The following is a 21,289-nucleotide window of genomic DNA, read 5'->3' as shown; positions in this document are numbered from 1 at the left end:
AGATTCAAAGTGTAAAAATGTCTAGTACTTTGAATGTTTTAGAAAAGTATTCGAGATAAAGATGTATGGAACTACTGAAAATTACTTTAGATTCCTTTTCCTTATTCTGTAAATTCTTTGATTGGAATATGAATGTTGCTGGAAGTATGATAATTTTCACAGGACAATGATATGAATGGAACTTTAAAACTATTTTAAGTGTTACAGTGATATTTCGTTATATGTTCCATAATGTCAATAATATTGATTTCCTTGCAACATCCATAATTATTACAAATGTCAATATAACGAAATATCTTTTATGCGATGTTTGTGGTGTAATAAAAATCTGTGTTTCGATTACGTTTTTGATACGTATTACTCACTTATATGTAATAATATAGAATAAAAATATACTATTAGTCCGATATTTGAAAATATGCATGCGTTCGTTGTCACTGTTAAACTGTTGTAATAACAATGGAATAATAAAATAATTTACTCAAATGTACATAATAATACATATACATATCCATAAAAACAATATTAAACGCAATAACTTTTTTGTACGCGAAGAAAAACTAATATAGGTCCGTCGGGATACGAACCCAAGACTCCTTTCTAATACGTCTACTTTATAGCGAGCGGACGGAAGAGAATCCGTTCACGACCATGGTCCCTACTTAGATTTAACGTAGTTCACAAATTCACCGTTTTCATAACGTAGAGGGTAGCAGAAAATCCCTGACTTTTTACACTATCGGTATTTCAGAACATGAGACACGAAATCCCATAAGATGATAGGTCTATCCTATACCTAGTCGGTGCCATAATATTTGTGTAAAAAGACTATTTACTATATATTTTGCAGACAACAAATTTTGTGATTTTCCATTTGCGAATATCTCATTAAATATAATAGTTGTGATGGGAGCAATTTTAAATTCTGAGGGAACAAATTAGGAGCAATTATTAAGATGGAAATTGTTAAGAAATACTAATATTCCGCGCCAACTATTTTCGGTCCGTTGCTTTCAAATGTTTAATCTATTTTAGATGGCGCAGAACGCAGTTGTCTGCGTTGTCATTTTTCGCCGACGTCAACCATGGCGGAGGAAAAAGTTAGGTTATATTAGGTTAAGTCTTTATCTGTCACCGTGCAAAATATTATAAAATCTTGACGACAATATTTTCGTATACCATGGTCTGAAACGTATACGAATGCAAAACGGGAATATAGAAAAGATGTCGTATTTACATGACTGGAGACAGGCATTACGTGTTCCGCACGTTTACAGAGTTGCCAACAGTACATTTCGCATTCAGAGCCAATATTTGGCCTTAATTTTCTTGTTATTGTCCGTTCCCGTGTTTTTGCTCGGATTTCCCCTGTTGCGCGGAAGTGTACGCCCATCGTCGTCGAATCAGTTTTTAAATGAGTGTCGTTACTACAAGTACAATAAAACTTACCCTTTGTCACCACCACTTAGAACGTCAAAAGGTGTTACCTACAGAATAGCAATAGTAAGTGATCTCGATCATGATTCCAAAAGCTTGGACAAGAAAAACACGTGGCATAGTATTATGAAAACTGGCAGCCTCTTTTGGGATCGTAGCACCAATTTCATATCTATCATTTGGGACGATAGGAATCAGACACTAACATCCTCGTTAACTATGAAAGGACGTGGTATGGAACTGTCTGAACTGGTTACCTTTGATGGACATTTATTGTCTTTCGATGACCGTACAGGAGTAATATATGCTATTGAGGGTGAGGAAGCTTATCCTTGGGTGATATTAATGGATGGAAATGGAAAGAATTCGAAAGGTAAATTTGGCTTAAGATCCTAAGATTGAGTTAATCCATGTATTGTTGAATTGATGCCACATTTGTGGAATTGTTTACAGGATTTAAAACTGAGTGGGCAACTGTTAAGGATGAATATTTATATGTTGGTAGTACGGGAAAAGAATGGACTACTCCCTTGGGAGAGTTTCAACATAATAATCCACTTTGGGTGAAAGTGATATCCCCACGTGGTGAAATTCATTCTTTGAATTGGATGTCAAATTATAAAAGATTAAGGCAAGCACTGAATATTGAATATCCAGGTACATAATTAAGTTCTTGGACTCAACTCTATTACACCTGAATGTTATAAATAATCATTAATATCTTATAGGTTACATGATTCATGAGTCAGGTGATTGGAGTGACGTACACAAAAGATGGTTCTTTTTGCCAAGACGGTGTTCCCACGAACGCTACGTTGACACTAAAGACGAAACACTGAGTTGTAACGTCTTGTTAACAGCGGATGAAAACTTCGTGGACATTAAGGTTATCTGAAATTTTCATTTCGTTGATTCGTTTTAACATTCTAAAAATACTGACAAAAATCGGTTTTTAGGTTACCGAGATTGGTAAATTAAATCCACTGAGAGGCTTCTCAACATTCAAGTTCCTGCCGGGTTCGGAGGACTCGATTATCGTCGCGCTTAAGACAGAGGAGTATCTGGGACAAACTGCCACGTACATCTTGGCCTTCACTATTGAAGGTGTTATAATAATGCCGGAGGTTAGGCTGGTGGATAAGAAATTCGAGGGGTTAGAATTTATATAACATTCCATTTAGGTATATCGTTACTGAATTGAAATGAAAATGTAAATAAATGTACAGATTTTCTAGTTGTATACAGCTATAAAAACGTCAAGGCCGAAAAGACTGTGTAGGTTACATTGCACAGGTTCTTTTCTCAAGCGCAAAATCGTTGCTTTGAGTTCCTTCAATTTTCAGACCACATACATATATACATACACAAACAACAATCGCACGCATCTGTAAATACATGTACATAAACGTTTCAAGGAAATAATCGCTTATAAATATACGACAAATCGCTATTTTAAGGGAGACCAATCTTTGGCAGAAATTATACAACAAAACCGTTTTATGATGCTTTTTTATGCGTTGACCATTATACTACCTACGACAGAATAGTTTTTCGGTTGATTTATTTCTGTTAATTCCTACTTCGAAATATCCTACTCCAAAAAACAGATCCCGGCGAGAAACTTTTGTCCGGTATCGTAATACGGTTTCAGGGTCGTGTAATGTATATGGTGTAAAATCAATAATACATATACATGTGAAAACTCGAGGTGGTGGCAGCAGCATTGCGCTATACTGAGAGAAGAATTCAGTCAATTCGTGGCACTATGGGGAGCAAGCTACGTGTAAGGGATGTTGAATCCAAACTTTCCTGAATTGACAGTATTTTTTTTTTCTTTTCAATGAATTCGTCTAAACCGGTGGTGACAACGTGCAGTTCTCTATGACGGTTTCCCAAATAATTACGACCGCCGTGTGACACGCGAACTTTATCTAATAAATAATTCCTCAAATAAGAAAGCACGATTAAAAATATAAATAAAGTTTCGGTATGCCTAGATCGAAATAAACCGAAGATTTGAAATATTTGAGAATCAATAACAAATCTGTTTTTTTTTAAAAAGACGAATAAATTTATTGACATAGGAAATTTTTATAATCCACTTTATTTGCTCTCTGTCGAAAGTGATTGTAATTGATCAGTGTTAAGGATTCAGCTGCATCGTGTCAATAAAAAAGGGATTTCTTGTTCCTTCGTGGAACATTTTCCCGGATGACGATTAATACCTTTACTGCTTGATCAACCACTTTCTCACTGTGTGTGTGTCGCGATGGAGCACACCAGTGTGGTCGCCAGATGAGCGTCTGCGTCTCATCCACGACGATGAAACGGCGACCACAACGCGTCTGACAGTACTGCGACCACTGGGACGCAAATCGTCGTGGATAACACACATATTCACGTCACCAATAATTCATTGAATTTGTTGAATTTCGAAAAAAAGGTCTGTTTATTCGGCCGCGGATAGCTACTCTGAATTTTCCACACACCGTTCGATATCCAGTGAAATGTCCTTCACTTGACACACCTACACGTGGGTGATACCATCAGTATCCTCCAGTCTGGAATACCTTGTTTCGTTTTTGAATCAACGAGAGAAGTACGATTTCAAAGAATCATGGCTAAAAAATCCGAAGACACACAGGAGTGGCAGATCGCCAGAGAAGGGATTTCTCTACATTTGAATAATAAAACAGAGGAAGCTGAAGCCCTGTTCAGCAAGTACCCTAACAGCTTTCACGTGAAGGCCGGCCGCTGCTTCGTTTTGTTCATGGTATGTAAATAGTATATTAAAATTCATTATTTGCCTTGTTGTTTCTTTTTCTCGCTGAGGAGTAGTGCTTTGTTATTGCGGCGAAAATTTGGTAGACGCGAGATTGGTCGAAGATAAACATCTACAAAATTGTCTCAAGGCCAGCCATAGCCGCAACCGGTGAACTGTATTGGGCCGTTCCAGAGGCTTTGATACATTTACAGTGATTTCACTTTTATTAAATGTGTAGGTAAAACATTTCGAGAATAAAAAATAATAAAACCTAATGACATGAGATCGGAAACAGAGATCGTGTAGTCGCCCAATTGGCTTTTTATTCCTTTTTAATAAAATGAAGTAAACTTAAAATCCAATGAAACATAATCAAAGGAAATTAGAAAATACCAAAGAAAATTGCTCTGCTTAAATGAACTTACATGCATGAAAATGAATTCTTTTTAAATATTGACAAAATGGCATTAAGATTTATGCATATTAAGCCGATATTAACATATAAACATTTGTACTTTGTATATATTTGCATGTATTAAAATATTGAATTATTTTGCGATGCATCTTTTATTAAACAAATGTTGTTTTCTCTTGAATGAAAGATTAATGAAAATAGGCCGGTGCAGTATCGCGTGCCGTCTTATGGCCGTGCAATGTGTATGTATTGACTGAAGAGCTATTTAAACGTCCGCCCTAATGACGTCTTACAAAATATAGGCTGCATCGCTGCAGGAATATATTCGTCGCGATTTTCATGAAACTTTATTATGGCTTTTCTGCTTATGAAGTAAGTAAGACAATCGTGTGACACGAGTTGTAATTAAATATTGCTGAAATTTTCGTTAATTAGATTGCTGAATCACGAAAATAAACATACTTGTTCGTTTGAAAATTTACCGTAAATAGGAACAATTCGGAATATTTTACGATCTGTTTCGCACAATACGTGTTATTATCATTATTTTTATTGACTACAATTAACGCTTTACACTTGGAAGTTTTAATTTTTCATACATTTTGTCCCTTCAGAGGGGACAATCGAGTGCAAAGGGTTAAAATAATTTTCTAAAAATTAGTCTCAAATTCTTCTAATTCACTTCCAAGAACTTCAGATTTTTAATAATAATTGTATAAACAAATCTATTAACTGATAAAATTCTTTGAATTTGAATAAAATATGAATTGCTACATTTCATATGCAACGATATACAATATTTGTAATATAATATGTAAATTGAAATAATATGCATAATTGCGAAACACCTTGTATAATTTGAAAGCAACCATAACAGTCGACCAATTTTCGATTCAATTCAGTCGAGACTAATCATTTCTAGAATGCCTTAATGACATTCGAGGATGACAATCTCGAGCAAGCCATGGAACTATTGAAGGATATGGAAAGGGAGTGCGCGAGGGACATAGGATGGTTGAAGTCGATGAAGAGCCAAGTATTCAGAACGGAAGAAACAGGAGTAATTTCTTACATCCCCCTTAGAGGATGTTTCACTTATATCAACCATCGTTCACAGTGTTGGGCAAACATTCACTGAAAATTCGAAATCTCAAATAATATTTCAAATACAACAAAGTCGCGTTAACTGCGCGAACCTCGGGACCGCATAAGCGCGCAGTAAACGTGAACGGTCACTGTTTCAACTCCTTGTAAATATGGAGCAGCTCGCCTTTGTAAATACAATGTAACGCCAGCAGCGCGATGGCCGCAGAAAAGGATAGCGAATGTGAAAGGAAAAGAAGTTAAGAGTCGAGGCAGCCGAACGTTGCGTTAGTGTTGATTTATGTATTATACGCATTATACGCTTGACTGGGTTCGAGGGGAATCCTCCCAGTGGAGGGGATAACGTGGAAAATGTTACAGTACCTTTCGCGCAGTTAAAGCGACTTTACTGTATATTAGGTTATAAAAACCATTGTGTATACCCATTTGCTTTTAACAAAAAATAAATAGTTATTAATCCGTCAGAATGAAATTCTAGATTTTTAGAGTTAACGAATTCTTTGAAAGCCAAGATCTGACAATTTGCTAGACTCCAATTGTCATATATGAGATAGATTCTCTCTGAAGCATTTCTCCTTATAAGATTATTGTTTCGGCGTGGACCCGATTTCGGGACGATAATCGAGAGGAGTCTGTATTTCATAACAATATTTTAATAATCACTTGCGTTAATATCGAGAAAATTGATCTGTAACAGTTTCAACAAACACCCTCGAATAACATACGTGTACATATACCAGCAAGGAAATAGAGATTTTCATTTGAAAACAATCATTCGAATAAATGATCATTTTGAATAAATTTTCATTTAAATAATCATTTAAACGAAATTTCACTTACCCGATGATAATCTGAGTGAATTGTCAACAACCTATCAACAAATTATTAATAAAAAAACAATTATTCGAGCAAATTTCCATTCGAATGATTATTTAAACAAATTTTCATCGAAACAATCATTTTAACGGAATTTCATTAAACTAATGCCCAACATTTTGAGTCACGTGGTACACTCCACGTGTCAACGGTTATTGAGGTACGTATTGAATTAATGATTGCAGTCGGACTACGTCAATCGATTGGAGAGACAAATAGTCCTGGCGGACGCGAAATTTTGCAGAGCGATATTAACATTGCTGCAACAAGAGCTCACCGGTTACGTGCGCGGCGGTTGGACGTTACGTAAAGCATGGAAGGTTTATCAATATGCACACTCGCAGATCTGGCAACTGTATCAGCACACGTTCGGCCGAAAGTCCTCGGGTATGGAACCGCCATTGTTCGTCGAGTACTCTCGATCGTTTTGCCACAATGTGCTTTTCTTTCGAATATAGAGATCTTATGTCTTTGTTTGCTTAGCATTGTAACCACCACGGATGAACGTACTATAGATATACAGGGTGTTCCATTTAAATAGATCCCCTCGAATATCTCTGAAATTATCCGTGACACCGGAAAGTGTTTCAAATAAAAGTTGAATGGTATCGAGGGGGGCATAATTTGATTTCTATCCGAACGTTCTAATATGAAAATGTTGTAATTTTCTAACGTCCTATTATCCGAACGTTCCACTACCTTAGTGTTTTAGTATCCGAAAGTTCCACTACCCTAGGGTTCTAGTATCCGAACGTTCTATTATCTAAACGTTTCACTATCCAATTGTTCTAGTATCCGAACCTTCTACTGCCCGAATGTCCTGCTATCTGAACGTTCTAATATCAAAACGTTGTACTTTTCGAACGTCTTATTATCCGAACGTTCCACTATCCTAGTGTTCTGGTAGCGGAACGTTCTGTTATCCGAACGGAGTGTCATCCACCAACATATATGGATTCCATAAATATCTACTGAAACGGTCATTTTTTGGATCTCTCTTTAAATAAATGAAGTTTACCATCGGAAAAGTGACTGTTTTATTATCCTAGATAATGAACGTTTTACTACATCGAGTTACACTTCTACATCAAGTGTTTTCGATAATATAGTTATGTTCCAGTAGGTATCCACACGAGATGCAGTACACCTTCATCCATCGACTCCTCGTACTCCCTGCACAGTCTGCAGAGTCCAGGCTCGTCGGAACTGTCCATATCGTCTTGCAACGAGTCTGCGACCAACGTGACACCGATTTCGTCGCCATCAAGCCTGCGAAACTCTCTGTCGATGCTCTTCTCGTTAACCGGCATCACTTACGAGCAACAAACACCGTAATTCTTTGTTATTCTCTTAAATACGCCCCTCGTACGATTTATTCGTTCTCCTAATAAGTACTTTTAGTTTCCAAAAATTTTAAATTTGAACTGTTACAGGTACTTCTATTTGAATTGTCACGTTTAAAACATTCAGACGTACTACAGCCACTCACACATTGGATCATACACATTCAAGCTGACAATTGTCAGGTGTGCTAAATAAGTAATTCGCTATGTTTGCAATAAACTTCTGATCGAATTTAAATTTAGAACACTTGCTCGATCCTTTGTTTAGTCACAATGACGCAAGCTGATGAAATGAAACCTACAAATATTATTAATTGTAGTGTGAGTATGTCAGTTCTTTCGGAACAAATGTAGAATTTACAAAAAAAATAGTGAATTACTTACTTACGCACCTAGCAGTAAGACATGTATGGAAAATTTTTTATACAATCTTTATTCACATATCCTCATCATTTTGACTGTTATCGTCCTTTTGTGATGAATCTTTTTTAATTTCAAAATAAGTCGAATTTAAGTCAACTGTGGGTAAATGTGATAGCTCTCCGTAGAACAAATTTTCAAAACGCTGTTGTGTACTTTACGCCGAATCATTGGACGTTTAAATGACCAATTGGTTATTGTAGAATAAATGATTAAAGTCACCGGTGACCGCTAAGAAAACGCAGTTACAATTACCAAGGACCAATAACTAAATCTAAGCGACGGTTACCGGTGACCGGCAAGGAGAGCTTAATGCCTGTCATCGATGATCGATAAGAAAACTCAGTTACAGTTACCGATGATCAATAAGTAAATCTAAGTGACGGTCACCGGTGACCGGCAAGGAGAACTTAGTGCCTGTCATCGATGACCGATAAGAAAACTCAGTTACAGTTACCGATGATCAATAAGTAAATCTAAGTGACGGTCACCGGTGACCGGCAAGGAGAACTTAGTGCCTGTCATCGATGACCGATAAGAAAACTCAGTTACAGTTACCGATGATCAATAAGTAAATCTAAGTGACGGTCACCGGTGACCGGCAAGGAGAACTTAGTGCTCGTCACCGGTGAGCGACAAGAAAATTCAGTTACAGTTACCGATGATCAATAAGTAAATCTAAGTGACGGTCACCGGTGACCGGCAAGGAGAACTTAGTGCTCGTCACCGGTGAGCGACAAGAAAATTCAGTTACAGTTACCGATGATCAATAAGAAAATTTAAGCGCCGGTCACCGGTGACTGTCAATGTCGATCAACAGGTTAACTTAATACGTTCATGCCTAATGATTCCGATAGCCGTCGACGACTGCGATGATGCACGTGAAATGTTTTTTCGTCGAATTTTAACAGAAGTCATCAACACTGTTCGCAGCTTCGTGGCGCCCACGGAGATATCCCGATTAATGTCCGCGGTGAACTTTGGTTATGGGATTTACCAGTTGTGTGTCAGTTTATTGCCACACTCCCTTGTGAAAGTGAGCCACCTTCTGGGGTTCGAAGGTGACAGGGAGGCGAGCCTAGCCGCGCTGAAGAACGCTCGTCTTAGCGAGGACATGCGGGCCCCACTTGCAACGTGAGTCTTTTTGTGTACTGTTGGTCGCGTTAACTGCGTGAAACTTGGGACCATATGCGTGCAGTAAGTGTGGACGGTCATCATTTTAACCCGTCGTGAATTCTCTTGTTACGCTGTTGTTATCATGGAACACTAAATTTTTGGTGATTCTATAAGTGTTACCCCACCATAAGTGCGTGTTTTGTTGTCCCTCATATCGTTGCGTTGTGTATAGTCCCTCGAGAAGATGTAGCGAGCTTTTATACGAATTTTGTTTTGATTTCATGTGAATTCCGTATTGCTTTTATGCTTGGAATCTTACATTTTTTACGTAGTAAATTAAAACAGCGAAGTAACAAAGAAAACATTGATTTATGACGCTCATATTTTGTCGAAGGAATAGTGTTTGTTAGTCGAAATATCATCGATAGAATATTGTTTGTTTGTCGAAATTTTATCGAATTGTATAGTTTTGTGGTTTGAATGTTAGTGTATAATGTATATTATATTTGATTTTTTTGTTTATTTGCAGCTTGTCCTTACTTTGGTACCATACGATCGTACGTCCGTTTTTCGGTCTCGACGGGAATAATCTTCGAGCCGGCGTGAACGCCGCGAAACAGTTGTTAGCCGAGTGTCATCCAGAGTTCAGTAATTCGGCGCTCTTCCTGTTCTTCGCCGGTCGAATCGAGAGACTCGAGGTAGAAATGTTTGTTTTAGCTTTAGGGTAATTAGTGGGGACTGAAATGTATAGGGTTTATTCTAAAAGTTTCCAAACGCTAAGTAGCTACGTTTGTTTATTTAACCAACTTTAATTGTAACGATAACTACCTTTAACGGAAATTAAATTAAAAGGTTTTAAATAATAAAAAAATTGAATATTAAAGATTGTTTTAAAATAATGAATAAACTAGATAGAACTAATCGCTTTTCCGCGTTATTTATCTACAGTTTTCAATGATTTATAATCGATTTAAATCCTATTTGCAGTCAAATGTGGCCGGCGCGCTCGAAGCCTACAAAAAAGCTGTCGAAGTGTCGAATCAAAGAGAGGTGAAACTACTCTGTCTGCACGAAATGGCCTGGTGTTACTTAATCCGCTTTAGCTACGATAAAGCTTATCCATCCCTGTCGCGACTGCGCTACGAATCCAGGTGGTCGAAAAGTTTTTACGCTTACCTAGGAGCAGGTAAGGAATGAATATTAGGTAACCTGGATATAAAATTTAAAAATCGGACATCTCTATTGGTCATCTATTATCGGAATAAGATTTTATCTATCCTTCATGTGATGACTGGAGTTTAGCAAATTGTTAGAATCTTGGCTTTCAAAGAATTCACTAGTTCTAAAAATCCAGAATTTCATTTTGATTGAATGAATGACTATTTATTTTTTATTGGTATACACAATGGTGTTTATTTCGATATTACTGTACATTTCACGCTTTAAAGTCGGCAATTAAGTTCCAAATAACCTAATATACACTAAAGTCGCGTTAACTGCGCGAAGGGCCTTCGCATATACTTTCTATATACTTTCCACGCGTCATCCCCACCACTGAAGGGATACTGCTGGAACCAGTCAAGCGTATCATTTATTACGACCTTTAAAAGGTTTTAAAGAATGACTAATGATTATATTTAATATAAATAATTATTAAATTATTTAAATGATTAAACGCCGGCATATCGGTGAGACAATCCTAACGCAACATTCGGCTACCACGACTCTTACTTTCTCTTTCCTTCTTTTTACCGGTCCTTTTCTGCGACCATCGAGCTGCTGGCATTACATTGTATGTACAAAGGCGAGCTTTTAATTCACGGCGGGTTAAAATGGTGACCGTCCACGTTTACTGCGCGCATGTGGTCCCAAATTTTGCGCAGTTAACGTGACTTTACTGTAATTAAAATTTCACGCTTTAAAATCATTATAAATTAATTTTACAAATAACCCAATATATTATAATATCGGAATCTCGTTTGTCACACTTTGGTTAATCACCTTGTGCTTCCAGTTTGTTGCGGAGCGATCGGCAACTTCGACGATGTGACGACAACCTATCAGAAGATTCGATACTTCGCCAAAGGGAGAAGTAGAGAAACGCAACTTGGCTTGTTCATTCAGCACCGAGCCCCGAAGCTGGTGGACCAAGAAACCGGTCAGCCGTACACGGTCTTGTACTACAGACTGCTCGTGTACGAATTATTGTATTTGTGGAACGCGATGTTGTCCTGTACTTCGGAGTCGCTACGAAGAGTACTTCTAGGTATGTACAGGGTGTCCCACCTAACTTGTGCACCTTAAATATCTTGCTTTTCATTTGCAGAAAGTTCATTTTAACAAACGCTCAATATGATGCCCATCAATTTCGATACATTTTTGCACTAATCCCTCTATCGTAATTATTTTATTATTTAAGTCTACTCTCATACATTTGTCAATTTGTCGTACTCAAGGTCATACGAAGGTCACACTATTATAGGTCATTGGATTGGTCTTGGTCTCAACTATTACGTCATACTGACGAAAATACATATAGTCCTATTTAAAAAAACATCGATGACCTTGAAATTTCGAAAAATATGACCTTGAGAGAAAATGTTTCGCTTATTATAGTATTTGCTCCTTTTAACCAAATAATACTTTCCACTCACATTTTTTTGTATCTTCCAAAACTAGTGAGATATTCAAGGTGCCCACGTTAGGTGGGAAACTCTGTATACATCAAAACCTGAGAAAACACTTAGGAAATAATTTTTTTAACCTTTAGATGCCTAAAATAAGCCCTATTAAATATATATTTTTAGAAAATTTGGTATATGCTGTTTTTTTCCTATTTTCAGAAATAAGAATACTTGAATATTTCATGATCAGACTACAGCAAAGTTTATGCAAATTTAGATATTAAATATTTAAAAATTAAAATAGGACAGAGTTTTGAATTTGGTTCTAGTATTAAAGAAAAAGAAGCACTGATCTTGAAAAAACTCAAGGTCACCTTGATATCTAAAAAAAAATAAGAGAAAAATATCAAATTGTTTTCATCCGATGCATCCCTTAAAATGCTACATAATTTATTCAAACGTTTTCTGGTACAATCAATATGTAACGAGTTATTTTAGCTAGTAGTTCTTATTGACGTACCCTGCATACCGATTGAGGTTTATATAAATTATATACTAATATAAATTATAATTGTTCATTTTGAGCGTATATCTTATGAATCGTTAAAATATATTAAAAATATAATTAATTTTTGTTAGAATGCCAAGGCAATCGATCGGACGAACCAATGGTCGGATTAGCCGATCTGATCGAAGGAGCGGCTCACTCCTACTTGGGGGACAGGGAAGCCTCGATTGAAAGTTACCGAAATTGCCTGAGACGACGCAGTCCGTCCAACGATACTTGTGATCAACACATTAGCGCGTTCGCCCTCTATGAGCTTGGTAGCGCACTTTGCATCACTAACGTAAGTGCTACGTGCAGTTAACGCGGGATTTTTAAATAAAGTTTAAATATATATTTATTTATTTTATTCGAAATCGCCCAATTTGGGACATGGCATTTCTTTAAAAAATTCTAGCAACACTGGGTGGCAGCACAAATAAATGCCACCATAAAAATTGAAAATTTACTAAATGATATAATTAACCCTCAGAAAATAAGGATGGTGCAAATAGGGATTTTGAATTTTTGATAATGATTAAGAACTTGAATAGAATGAAACAAAATTGAACTCGTACATATTTTTTTTCGCCTAAAATTTCCCCAGAATATCAATGGTAGTAGTTGCAAAAGTGAGAAATAATTTTTTATTGTGATTGAAGGAAACCATCATTATGATAGCCAAACTAAAAAAATGTTTTCTTTTTGAAAACGACGAAACTTTCAGAGAAATTTAATATTTTAGCGACAGCTTAATATAAAATCTGTGATTCAAACTGTTTCAGAATGTGGAGGAAGGAAGAACAGTTCTTTTAAGGGCCCTGAACGAATACAAAGATTACGACTTCGAGAGTCGACTCAGCGTACGGATACGTAGCACTTTGAGACGATTCAGTGAGGACGAATGAAAGCTCAGATATATATTACGTTACTTCCTGTAAATAGCGCCAGTAGTGACTTCGCGTCGATGAATATATAGGGTGGTCCCTTTTATCGTAATCACCGATATGTATTAGCTTCGCTGATCAGTTAATACAGAAACAAATTTCACGATTGGCAAAACATAACACTGGAAAGAGCTTTTAAATATTAGTTTCTGCGAATTAAATATTGAATAATAAAAATGAATTATAGATACGATTTCGAATATGACTTTTTATGTTTTAATATTAACTTTTCGAAGAAATAAAAATGAAGCATAGATATAACGTTTCAGTATATAACTTTTAAAATAGCTCATGGAAATTCTTTTATAATTTCTCATAAAAGAACGATATCTGATTGCACGGGGTTAAAAGTTGTCGTTTGTCAAGTAATAAATCACCCAGCATAAAAAAAAGAGAATTGCTTTTAAAAATATAAACACTAATTTCCTTCATTTATTTCTACACATAGTGCATATAGAGATATACAATAAAGTTGCGTTAAGTGCGCGTAACTCGGGACCACATGCGCGAAGTAAGCGTGGACGGTCACCATTTCAATCTTGTTAAAGGGTATTGGGGATGACACGTAAAAAGTTAACGTAGAGGTCCTTCGCGCAGTTAACGCGACTTTATTGCATATTGAGACTATTTTCATGCACTGCGCACATTTTCCATTGTATTTCGTGATGGTGCATTTAAAGTACAGGAACAGGTCTAATGTGACCCGGAATCAACGGAACAAGGGTCTAATTAAGTAATACTGACATTGACACATGGATTACTGTGTCCAAAGAATGTCTCTAAAAATATAAAACATTAGTTTCTATACACAAATACTCCACAAATGTCCTGTATTTCTAGAAACACCCTGTATATGCGTAACACGATAACTGGACTGAGAATATTTTTGCAAATATATAGATATTTATTGCCCAATTTAGAAAAAAACTGGAATTGAGCAGAAATTTGATTACTTTATTAACTGTTCGACGAGGTTCCAAGTGAAATAAAAATCTCATAAAATTGCATTAACATTTTAGTATATTGTGCATTTCAAAGAATGCAATATGCTACGGGTACATACAAAATCCGCAGTTTAAATACAACACACAAGCCTCGATAATGCAAACCAGTTTTCCTAAGATATTACGTGTACCAATGAATAATTTACTGTACGTACTTTTACTGAAATAATAACATAACCTAAAAGAAAGTCAAAGCACCCTCCCACATTTTGCTTTTCAAAATGGCGGACAACGGTGACATAGGTCGGCTATTATTGGAGCGTCACAGCTAAATTTTCATTTCCTGGAAAATGACTATTTTATGTGATGACCAATCGTAGGTGAATTATTTATCGGTACAACTATTTAGGCGTGCGGTAAGATACAAATTCCTATTTTCATAGTTCATTTTATTGAGACCAGAAGCGAGGAGAAATTTCTTTTGTATTATTAACACTGGAAGGATCGGTTATTTTGACCCACATGTGTTTTCATTTAAAAACAAAAAAGAAATTCTGTTTTTGTATTTATTATTATAATTCGTATTTGTCTGTACCTACGTATTCGAAATTTTTTGAATATCTTGAAAATAGAAATATCGTATTAAATTACCAAATGGAAAAATGGGTCACTTTTATGCAACCGATAAGTGTACTTCTAGTGTTAAGAGGTTATTAATCATGTTAATTGTTACTTGTACAAGGGCGATTCAATGGAAACAAAACAGTCTGGTATCATGCACAAAGAATTTTCTTCTCAATGACGTTTGTCGACGCATTCAAGGTCATTCGATATTCCGAATAGAGAGACCCAGCGTCTTCTTTCATGCGTTCACGAAATGATGTTGAGCTCAGAATTTTGAAATTCGAAAGAAGAAAGTTAGTTCCTTCGAGTGATTGGGTCTCGTTATGGGATCGACAGGTTTTGTTTCTAGTGGACGACCTTCATGAAAGGTATACAATTGTATTTGCTCATGTACACGTAGAAAGAAAAATATAATTCAGTACATTAATAATAACGAAATTGTATTATTTATTGCATTCATTAGAAAACTTCCTCCTATGCCTTGAATTGATGCATAGAACTTTAAAGCATTTAAAAAGTTAGACCATCGTAACATTCGTATAATTAACCAAAAAAACCGTTCTCCGCCATTTGGAAACGCAAAATTAAATACTTATATTTAAAATTTAGACTATATAATTTTACATGTAATTATTCAATATAATATTTCTTAAGATCACATTTAGACTGTGAGATAAGTATAGAGGCTTAACAGAATCTGTCTCGGAATGATTAAAGGGTTCGAGAAGAAAAAGTCGAGCTCAAATCGATATTTACACCAGTCACAGATGCCCAAGATTACGCTCGATCGCCGTTTGATCGCCTGAAATCCGTTCCAGGATTCGATCGAACGGAAGTCAGCCGATCAGCAGCACGTTTTATTTGATGAAACCTCGACCAAAATTTGATCGTATCACAGAAACCGCGGAGTGTATGTCACGGTCCATAAAAAGATCGAGCTCTGTGATTATGAGGACGATCCGATGAGCGTACGAAACACGTACTGCTGCGCGAATGGAGGAACCTGTCCAGCCGTAATATTGAATTCCTCTCGGCCACCCCCTTGGTACTGTAAACTCATCAAACCGTTTGTATTTTGCGTCATTACGTCGTTATTAGGTACGTTTTACTGCGTGATTACAAAAATTTCACACACTCTGGATAAAGTAACTGACACGTAATTGGAACGCGGTCCGGTATTTTTCGTCTTCCACGAACACATATAAATTACTGAAAAGTTATATATTACTATAAAGTTCCATTTAACCTATGACAAAGGACCCCAGAAAATTAGATTTATGTGTACCAATAAATGATACGATTACAGTTCCTAATTATTTATTACTTAATTCATCGTGAGAAGAAAAGTCAAGATTGTTACGTTAATTATTTAAGAAGGGGTGAAAGTCTTGATTTCTCTTTTCACTTTGCATTGTTTATATCCTTAATGTCGCGGAATATTCCAATTGCGGGTTAAAAATTACTATTAGATTTTAGTTTATCGATATAACGTTTAACCTTGCGTTAGTTAAAGGAAGAGAAGATCGATCTTACTTCCATTTATCACGAAAGTCGTCAGTGTCTTCAAGAAGCAGTTCGGTTTCACAAAGACTGATTTCCAGATCACAGTTGTCCATCCCTTTTTAGAAATTTTTTAGTCTAAGGTCATATGAAGGTCATAATATACCACATAGTTGAACTCGTCTTGACATTAGCTACTATGTTATGAAGTTAAAAATATATTAGTGCCATTAAAAAAAAATCGATGACCTTCACAAGACCTCGAAGACAACAACAATCAGCAAACTGTTTATATTATTATATTTACCTCCTTGAACAGTGCAACTTTTCTCTTTAACATTTTTTTCTATCTTCAATTTTAACGGAGATATTTAGGTGTTCTGTTTCTCGTGAATCGCCCGGTATATAAGTTACGATAAGTACGAAAATAATACCTCCGAAAATTTCAGCGATGTCAGTGTCCCATCTTTGTGACAAATACTCCGCCAGCACCAGCTTCAAAGTGATCAGATCGGACCTAGTGAACCTGAGGGCACACCTGAACACCCTATCGGTAACTACCACTCGGTCGGTAATCGTGATTGTACATTGCTCAAATTTCACGTTTGAACGATTTTTGTTCAGATGGAAGTAAAGAACGTGATGGAAACGCGAGATGATTTGAAGAGCAGGCTAATGGAGGTTGGTTATGTGATCCCAAAGATGTCCGAGGCCATTTTGTATTTAAGGAACGAAGTATCCGAAGGTAAAACAGATTCGTTCTTTCCTCCGTATGAGTACGGTTTATCGAAACTTTTTTTTAGAGACGATCGTTGTATTAAATATGAGACCACATATACAGAGTGATCTATAATATTATCTCGTTCATAAGTATTAGAACACTCAAGGAACACGGAATAGACTCGAATAAGCATTGTATAAAGTTAGGGGTCGAAATAGTCCAGTCGAATAGTACCAATTTCTTTCTCTGTTAAGGGCCTCTTCAGATCAAGAATATTAAATTTGATTGGAGTTTTATATTTGACTGTGTTTCAGACATTTCTGTTCGGTATAAATGCATGAAATTACCTAATTCAATGATTATGGGTTGAGCTATACAGAGAGAGTGATTCACTTAAGGCTGCCATCTAATCTATTTGTAAACTGTTTGTTATATGAAAAAATGTTTCAAACAAAAGTTGTAAGGTATCGAGAGGGGTATACAATGTAATAATTAGTTTTTTGCTATTTTGCTTTTTTATCGAGATATTAAGGACACCTTGAGTTCTTTATCGTAATGTGTAAACTTTGACCCTGCGTTCGGACAGATTGTTGAACGCTGAATAAAAAACTATTAGGGTATATATGTACGGATTTTACATTCACAAAAGTTTATCATAATTTTTCCAGTTGCACCATAAAATTCTTCACATTATCATAAAAGAATTCAAAGTGACCGTCATATCTCGATAAAAAAGCAAAACAGCAAAAAACTAATTATTACATTTTGTGCTCCCCTCGATACCATACAACTTTTGTCTGAAACATTTTTTATATAACAAATAGTTTACAAATAAATTAGGTGACAGCGGTAAACGATTCACCCAGTATAGCACTTATAGGCAGAGAAAACCCGTATAACCTATTGGTCAGCTCTCCACTGATAGGACAGACAGTTTTATCTATTTTGGTTCTTTTTGGTAAAATTGGTTGGAAATAGAAATAACTACGAAGTACGAAAACGTTTGTGACTGACGGTGCGCTTATAGACAGAGAAAAGCTGTTCTATTGACAGATTAGATAACGTTTTGTCTATGGCAATTCTTTTTCCTTAAATTTATTGGAAATAGAGTTGGCCAAGAAACACGAAAGCGTTTGGTGACTGACGGCGCGCTTATAGACAGAGACATACTATACGTAACCTATTTAGTTATAGCACACAGTACACTCTTTTTTCATTTTTAAATTGGTTCAAAATAGGAATGGATACGCACACAAAAGCTCTGTTAAAAGCCATGTCCCCGGAAACGGTCAGAGATTTGGTGAGGACCGAATTGCAGACGTACGATGCCGACAAGACTGGCAGAACGGATTACGCTCTTGGAAGTTCAGGTTTTTTTGAATCACTTAGGATATTTTGTGTTTTATATTTCTAGATATTAAATGAGTTCTCTCCTTTTTTCCCCTGTTCTGGGACGCATCTAGGAGGCGCGATTCTTACTACAAGGAACACAGAAACGTACTCGGCTGGTGCACCCGTCCTGAAATTTTTTGGAATTCCGCTTTGTCAACAACAAAACACGCCTCAAGCTGTAATTCAGGTTGTTCCTATTGGCTGACCTCGTTTATTCCACGAAAGTTTTAAGTCGACCATCCCTTCAAATCGAAAAATCTTCCGTTTTTCCTTGTTATCTGATTTTTCTAAGTGTAGCAATATTGAATAGCTATAGTAAGCTTTTGATATCAGTTCGACGACACCCTGTATAACATTTTTTCTTTTTTTTTTACCTATGTTTATTTAGCTCCTTAACTACTTCGATCGTTTAAATTAAAAAAAGTTAACATTAAATTCTTTTCTATTTTCTATTTAATTCTTCCGGATTAACCGGTAATTAATGTCTCCTCATTACTTTAAAGACTAGCGTTAATTGACGCCAACGAATTACTTCAAAGACCAGCGTTAATTAATATCTACCAATATTATTTTAAAGACTGGCGTTCTTCCGGGCGAATGCTGGGCATTCAAAGGCAGCAGCGGTAGCGTTGTCATACAGTTACTTGGCCCCGTACACGTTTCCGGTGTCAGTTTAGAACACATTCCAGAAACCATATCACCCACAGGGGAAACGAGCACCGCACCGAAGGATTTCTCTCTTTGGGTAAATCGCACTAATTTCGTGACTATAATTGTCAGAGCAGTATTAATTTAATTTATTCTCTATTTAACACATACTTATTCACTTAAACAGCATAATATTAAATAACACAAATTACGTAATCTGAAATAATTTACTATATTAAATAATTTAAATTACTAATTTTGGAGTAAATTAATATACTAACGATAAGAGTGCATTAGTGAAAAAATAATAATTTTATTCAATTAATTTTTCTCTGGTAAATGAGGGTTGAACGGCTTAACCCTTTAACCTTACTAAATCGTGCTTCCAATAAATACAGTAAAGTCGCTTTAACTGCGCGGAAAGGGTGTTTCTAGAAATACAGGACATTTGTGGAAAATTTGTGTCTAGAAACTAAGGTTGTATACTTTTAGAGATATTCTTTGGACACAGTAATCCATGTGTCAGTGTCAATATTACTTAACTAGACCCTTGTTTCGTAGATTCCGGGTCTCATTAGACCTGCCTCTGTACTTTAAACGCACCGTCGCGAAACACAATGGAAAATGTGCGCAGTGCATAAAGATCGTCTCAATGTGCAGTAAAGTCGCGTTAACTGCGCGAAGGGTCTCTACATTAACACTAGGTTTACGGGCATTTATCGTGTAGGTATCTCCACGGTACGCGTCAACGAACCCGCAGATTTTCTTTAAAAAACAACTTATTTTATATAATACACAATTTATGATCTCTGAAATTAATGCATAGCTATAGAGATAGGTATACTACATAGAGAATTTCGAGGTTAGAAAGCATTCGAAATGCGTCAAAATGACACGTCCCGTAAACCTAGTGTTAATTTTCCATAAGACATCCCGACGAAACACCCCTTAGCAAGGTTGAAATGGTGATCGTCCACGCTTACGGCGTGCATGGGGTCTCGAGCTTCGCGCAATTAACGCGACTTCACTGTATTACCTTGCAAAATAATAAATTGAACAGTTGCATTGATTTTTAGGGACTGGATTGCGTGGACGATACACATCCATTTTTCTTTGGTGATTTCATGTACGACAATACTGGTCCTCCTATACAATACTTCGAGATTCAGGTATAGTTACGAGCTTCTTAAACTTGTACTAACTACTCGCTGACTAAAGAGAACTCAGAAAATTATTATTATAATAATAATAATATAAATAACAGTAATTAAAATAATAAAAATCTTTAAATGTCACGCCAACCGTTTTGCAATTCACAGACAGAGCCGAAGAAGCCGTACAAAATAGTCGAATTAAAGGTTCACTCCAATAGCGGTAATAATGAATACACCTGCATTTATCGAATACGGGTTCACGGTACTTTAAGCCAGAAGAATAGATAATGGTCCACACGTGAAACAATAATTGCTCAACGATCAACGGAGTAGAAATAGGAATTCTTCGCATGAATTTCGAACAATCGAGGGGGTCCGCGGCTCCACGGAGGAATTCCAAGATGGCGTCTCTACGTAGTGTAATATTATTAATAATATAATATCGATTTGGATAGGATTTTCGTGCGTATGTATGATGTATACTTTATCGTATAGTAAATAAAGACATATACACCATGGTGTTGTTATTATTATTTTGTTGTTAACCACAATATTGTTTTCTTGCAATTAAAATGGTAATATTAGAGAGAAAACTACATTGCAAGGACAGATTTCTTGAAAGATAATAACAAAAATTAGTAAAAGAATTTAGTTATTTAAAATACTAATTTTTTCGAAAAGCATTATTACTCTACCACTCCATATGGAAGTTCGGT

The 21,289-nt window shown here is 36.1% G+C and overlaps 3 protein-coding genes across 3 annotated transcripts; all 3 read left to right on the top strand.

The window, feature by feature from the left end:
• Positions 1–1,163: 1,163 nt before the first annotated feature.
• LOC107185547 (soluble calcium-activated nucleotidase 1) lies at positions 1,164–2,974 on the top strand. The gene is made up of 4 exons (XM_015573247.1): positions 1,164–1,810; positions 1,891–2,094; positions 2,166–2,323; positions 2,394–2,974. The coding sequence occupies exons 1-4, from the start codon at positions 1,201–1,203 to the stop codon at positions 2,604–2,606; spliced, it is 1,185 nt and encodes a 394-aa protein (XP_015428733.1). The 5' UTR covers positions 1,164–1,200; the 3' UTR covers positions 2,607–2,974.
• A 1,080-nt stretch (positions 2,975–4,054) lies between these two features.
• LOC107185506 (tetratricopeptide repeat protein 39C-like) lies at positions 4,055–13,551 on the top strand. The gene is made up of 10 exons (XM_015573199.1): positions 4,055–4,210; positions 5,539–5,676; positions 6,782–6,983; positions 7,720–7,927; positions 9,293–9,493; positions 10,005–10,173; positions 10,463–10,661; positions 11,490–11,741; positions 12,739–12,947; positions 13,429–13,551. Exons 1-10 carry the CDS (start codon positions 4,055–4,057, stop codon positions 13,549–13,551), a joined length of 1,857 nt encoding a protein of 618 aa, XP_015428685.1.
• A 3,558-nt stretch (positions 13,552–17,109) lies between these two features.
• Positions 17,110–20,861, top strand: LOC107185603 (SUN domain-containing protein 1-like). The gene is made up of 7 exons (XM_015573322.1): positions 17,110–17,211; positions 17,283–17,403; positions 18,618–18,749; positions 18,843–18,958; positions 19,349–19,516; positions 20,496–20,588; positions 20,739–20,861. The coding sequence occupies exons 1-7, from the start codon at positions 17,110–17,112 to the stop codon at positions 20,859–20,861; spliced, it is 855 nt and encodes a 284-aa protein (XP_015428808.1).
• Positions 20,862–21,289: the final 428 nt, after the last annotated feature.

The sequence above is a fragment of the Dufourea novaeangliae genome, unplaced genomic scaffold (assembly GCF_001272555.1).
Source record: "Dufourea novaeangliae isolate 0120121106 unplaced genomic scaffold, ASM127255v1 scaffold48, whole genome shotgun sequence".
NCBI lineage: Eukaryota > Metazoa > Arthropoda > Insecta > Hymenoptera > Halictidae > Dufourea > Dufourea novaeangliae.
The sequence above is the reverse complement of the archived record's forward strand: the minus strand, read 5'-3'. Positions and strand labels throughout refer to the sequence as shown.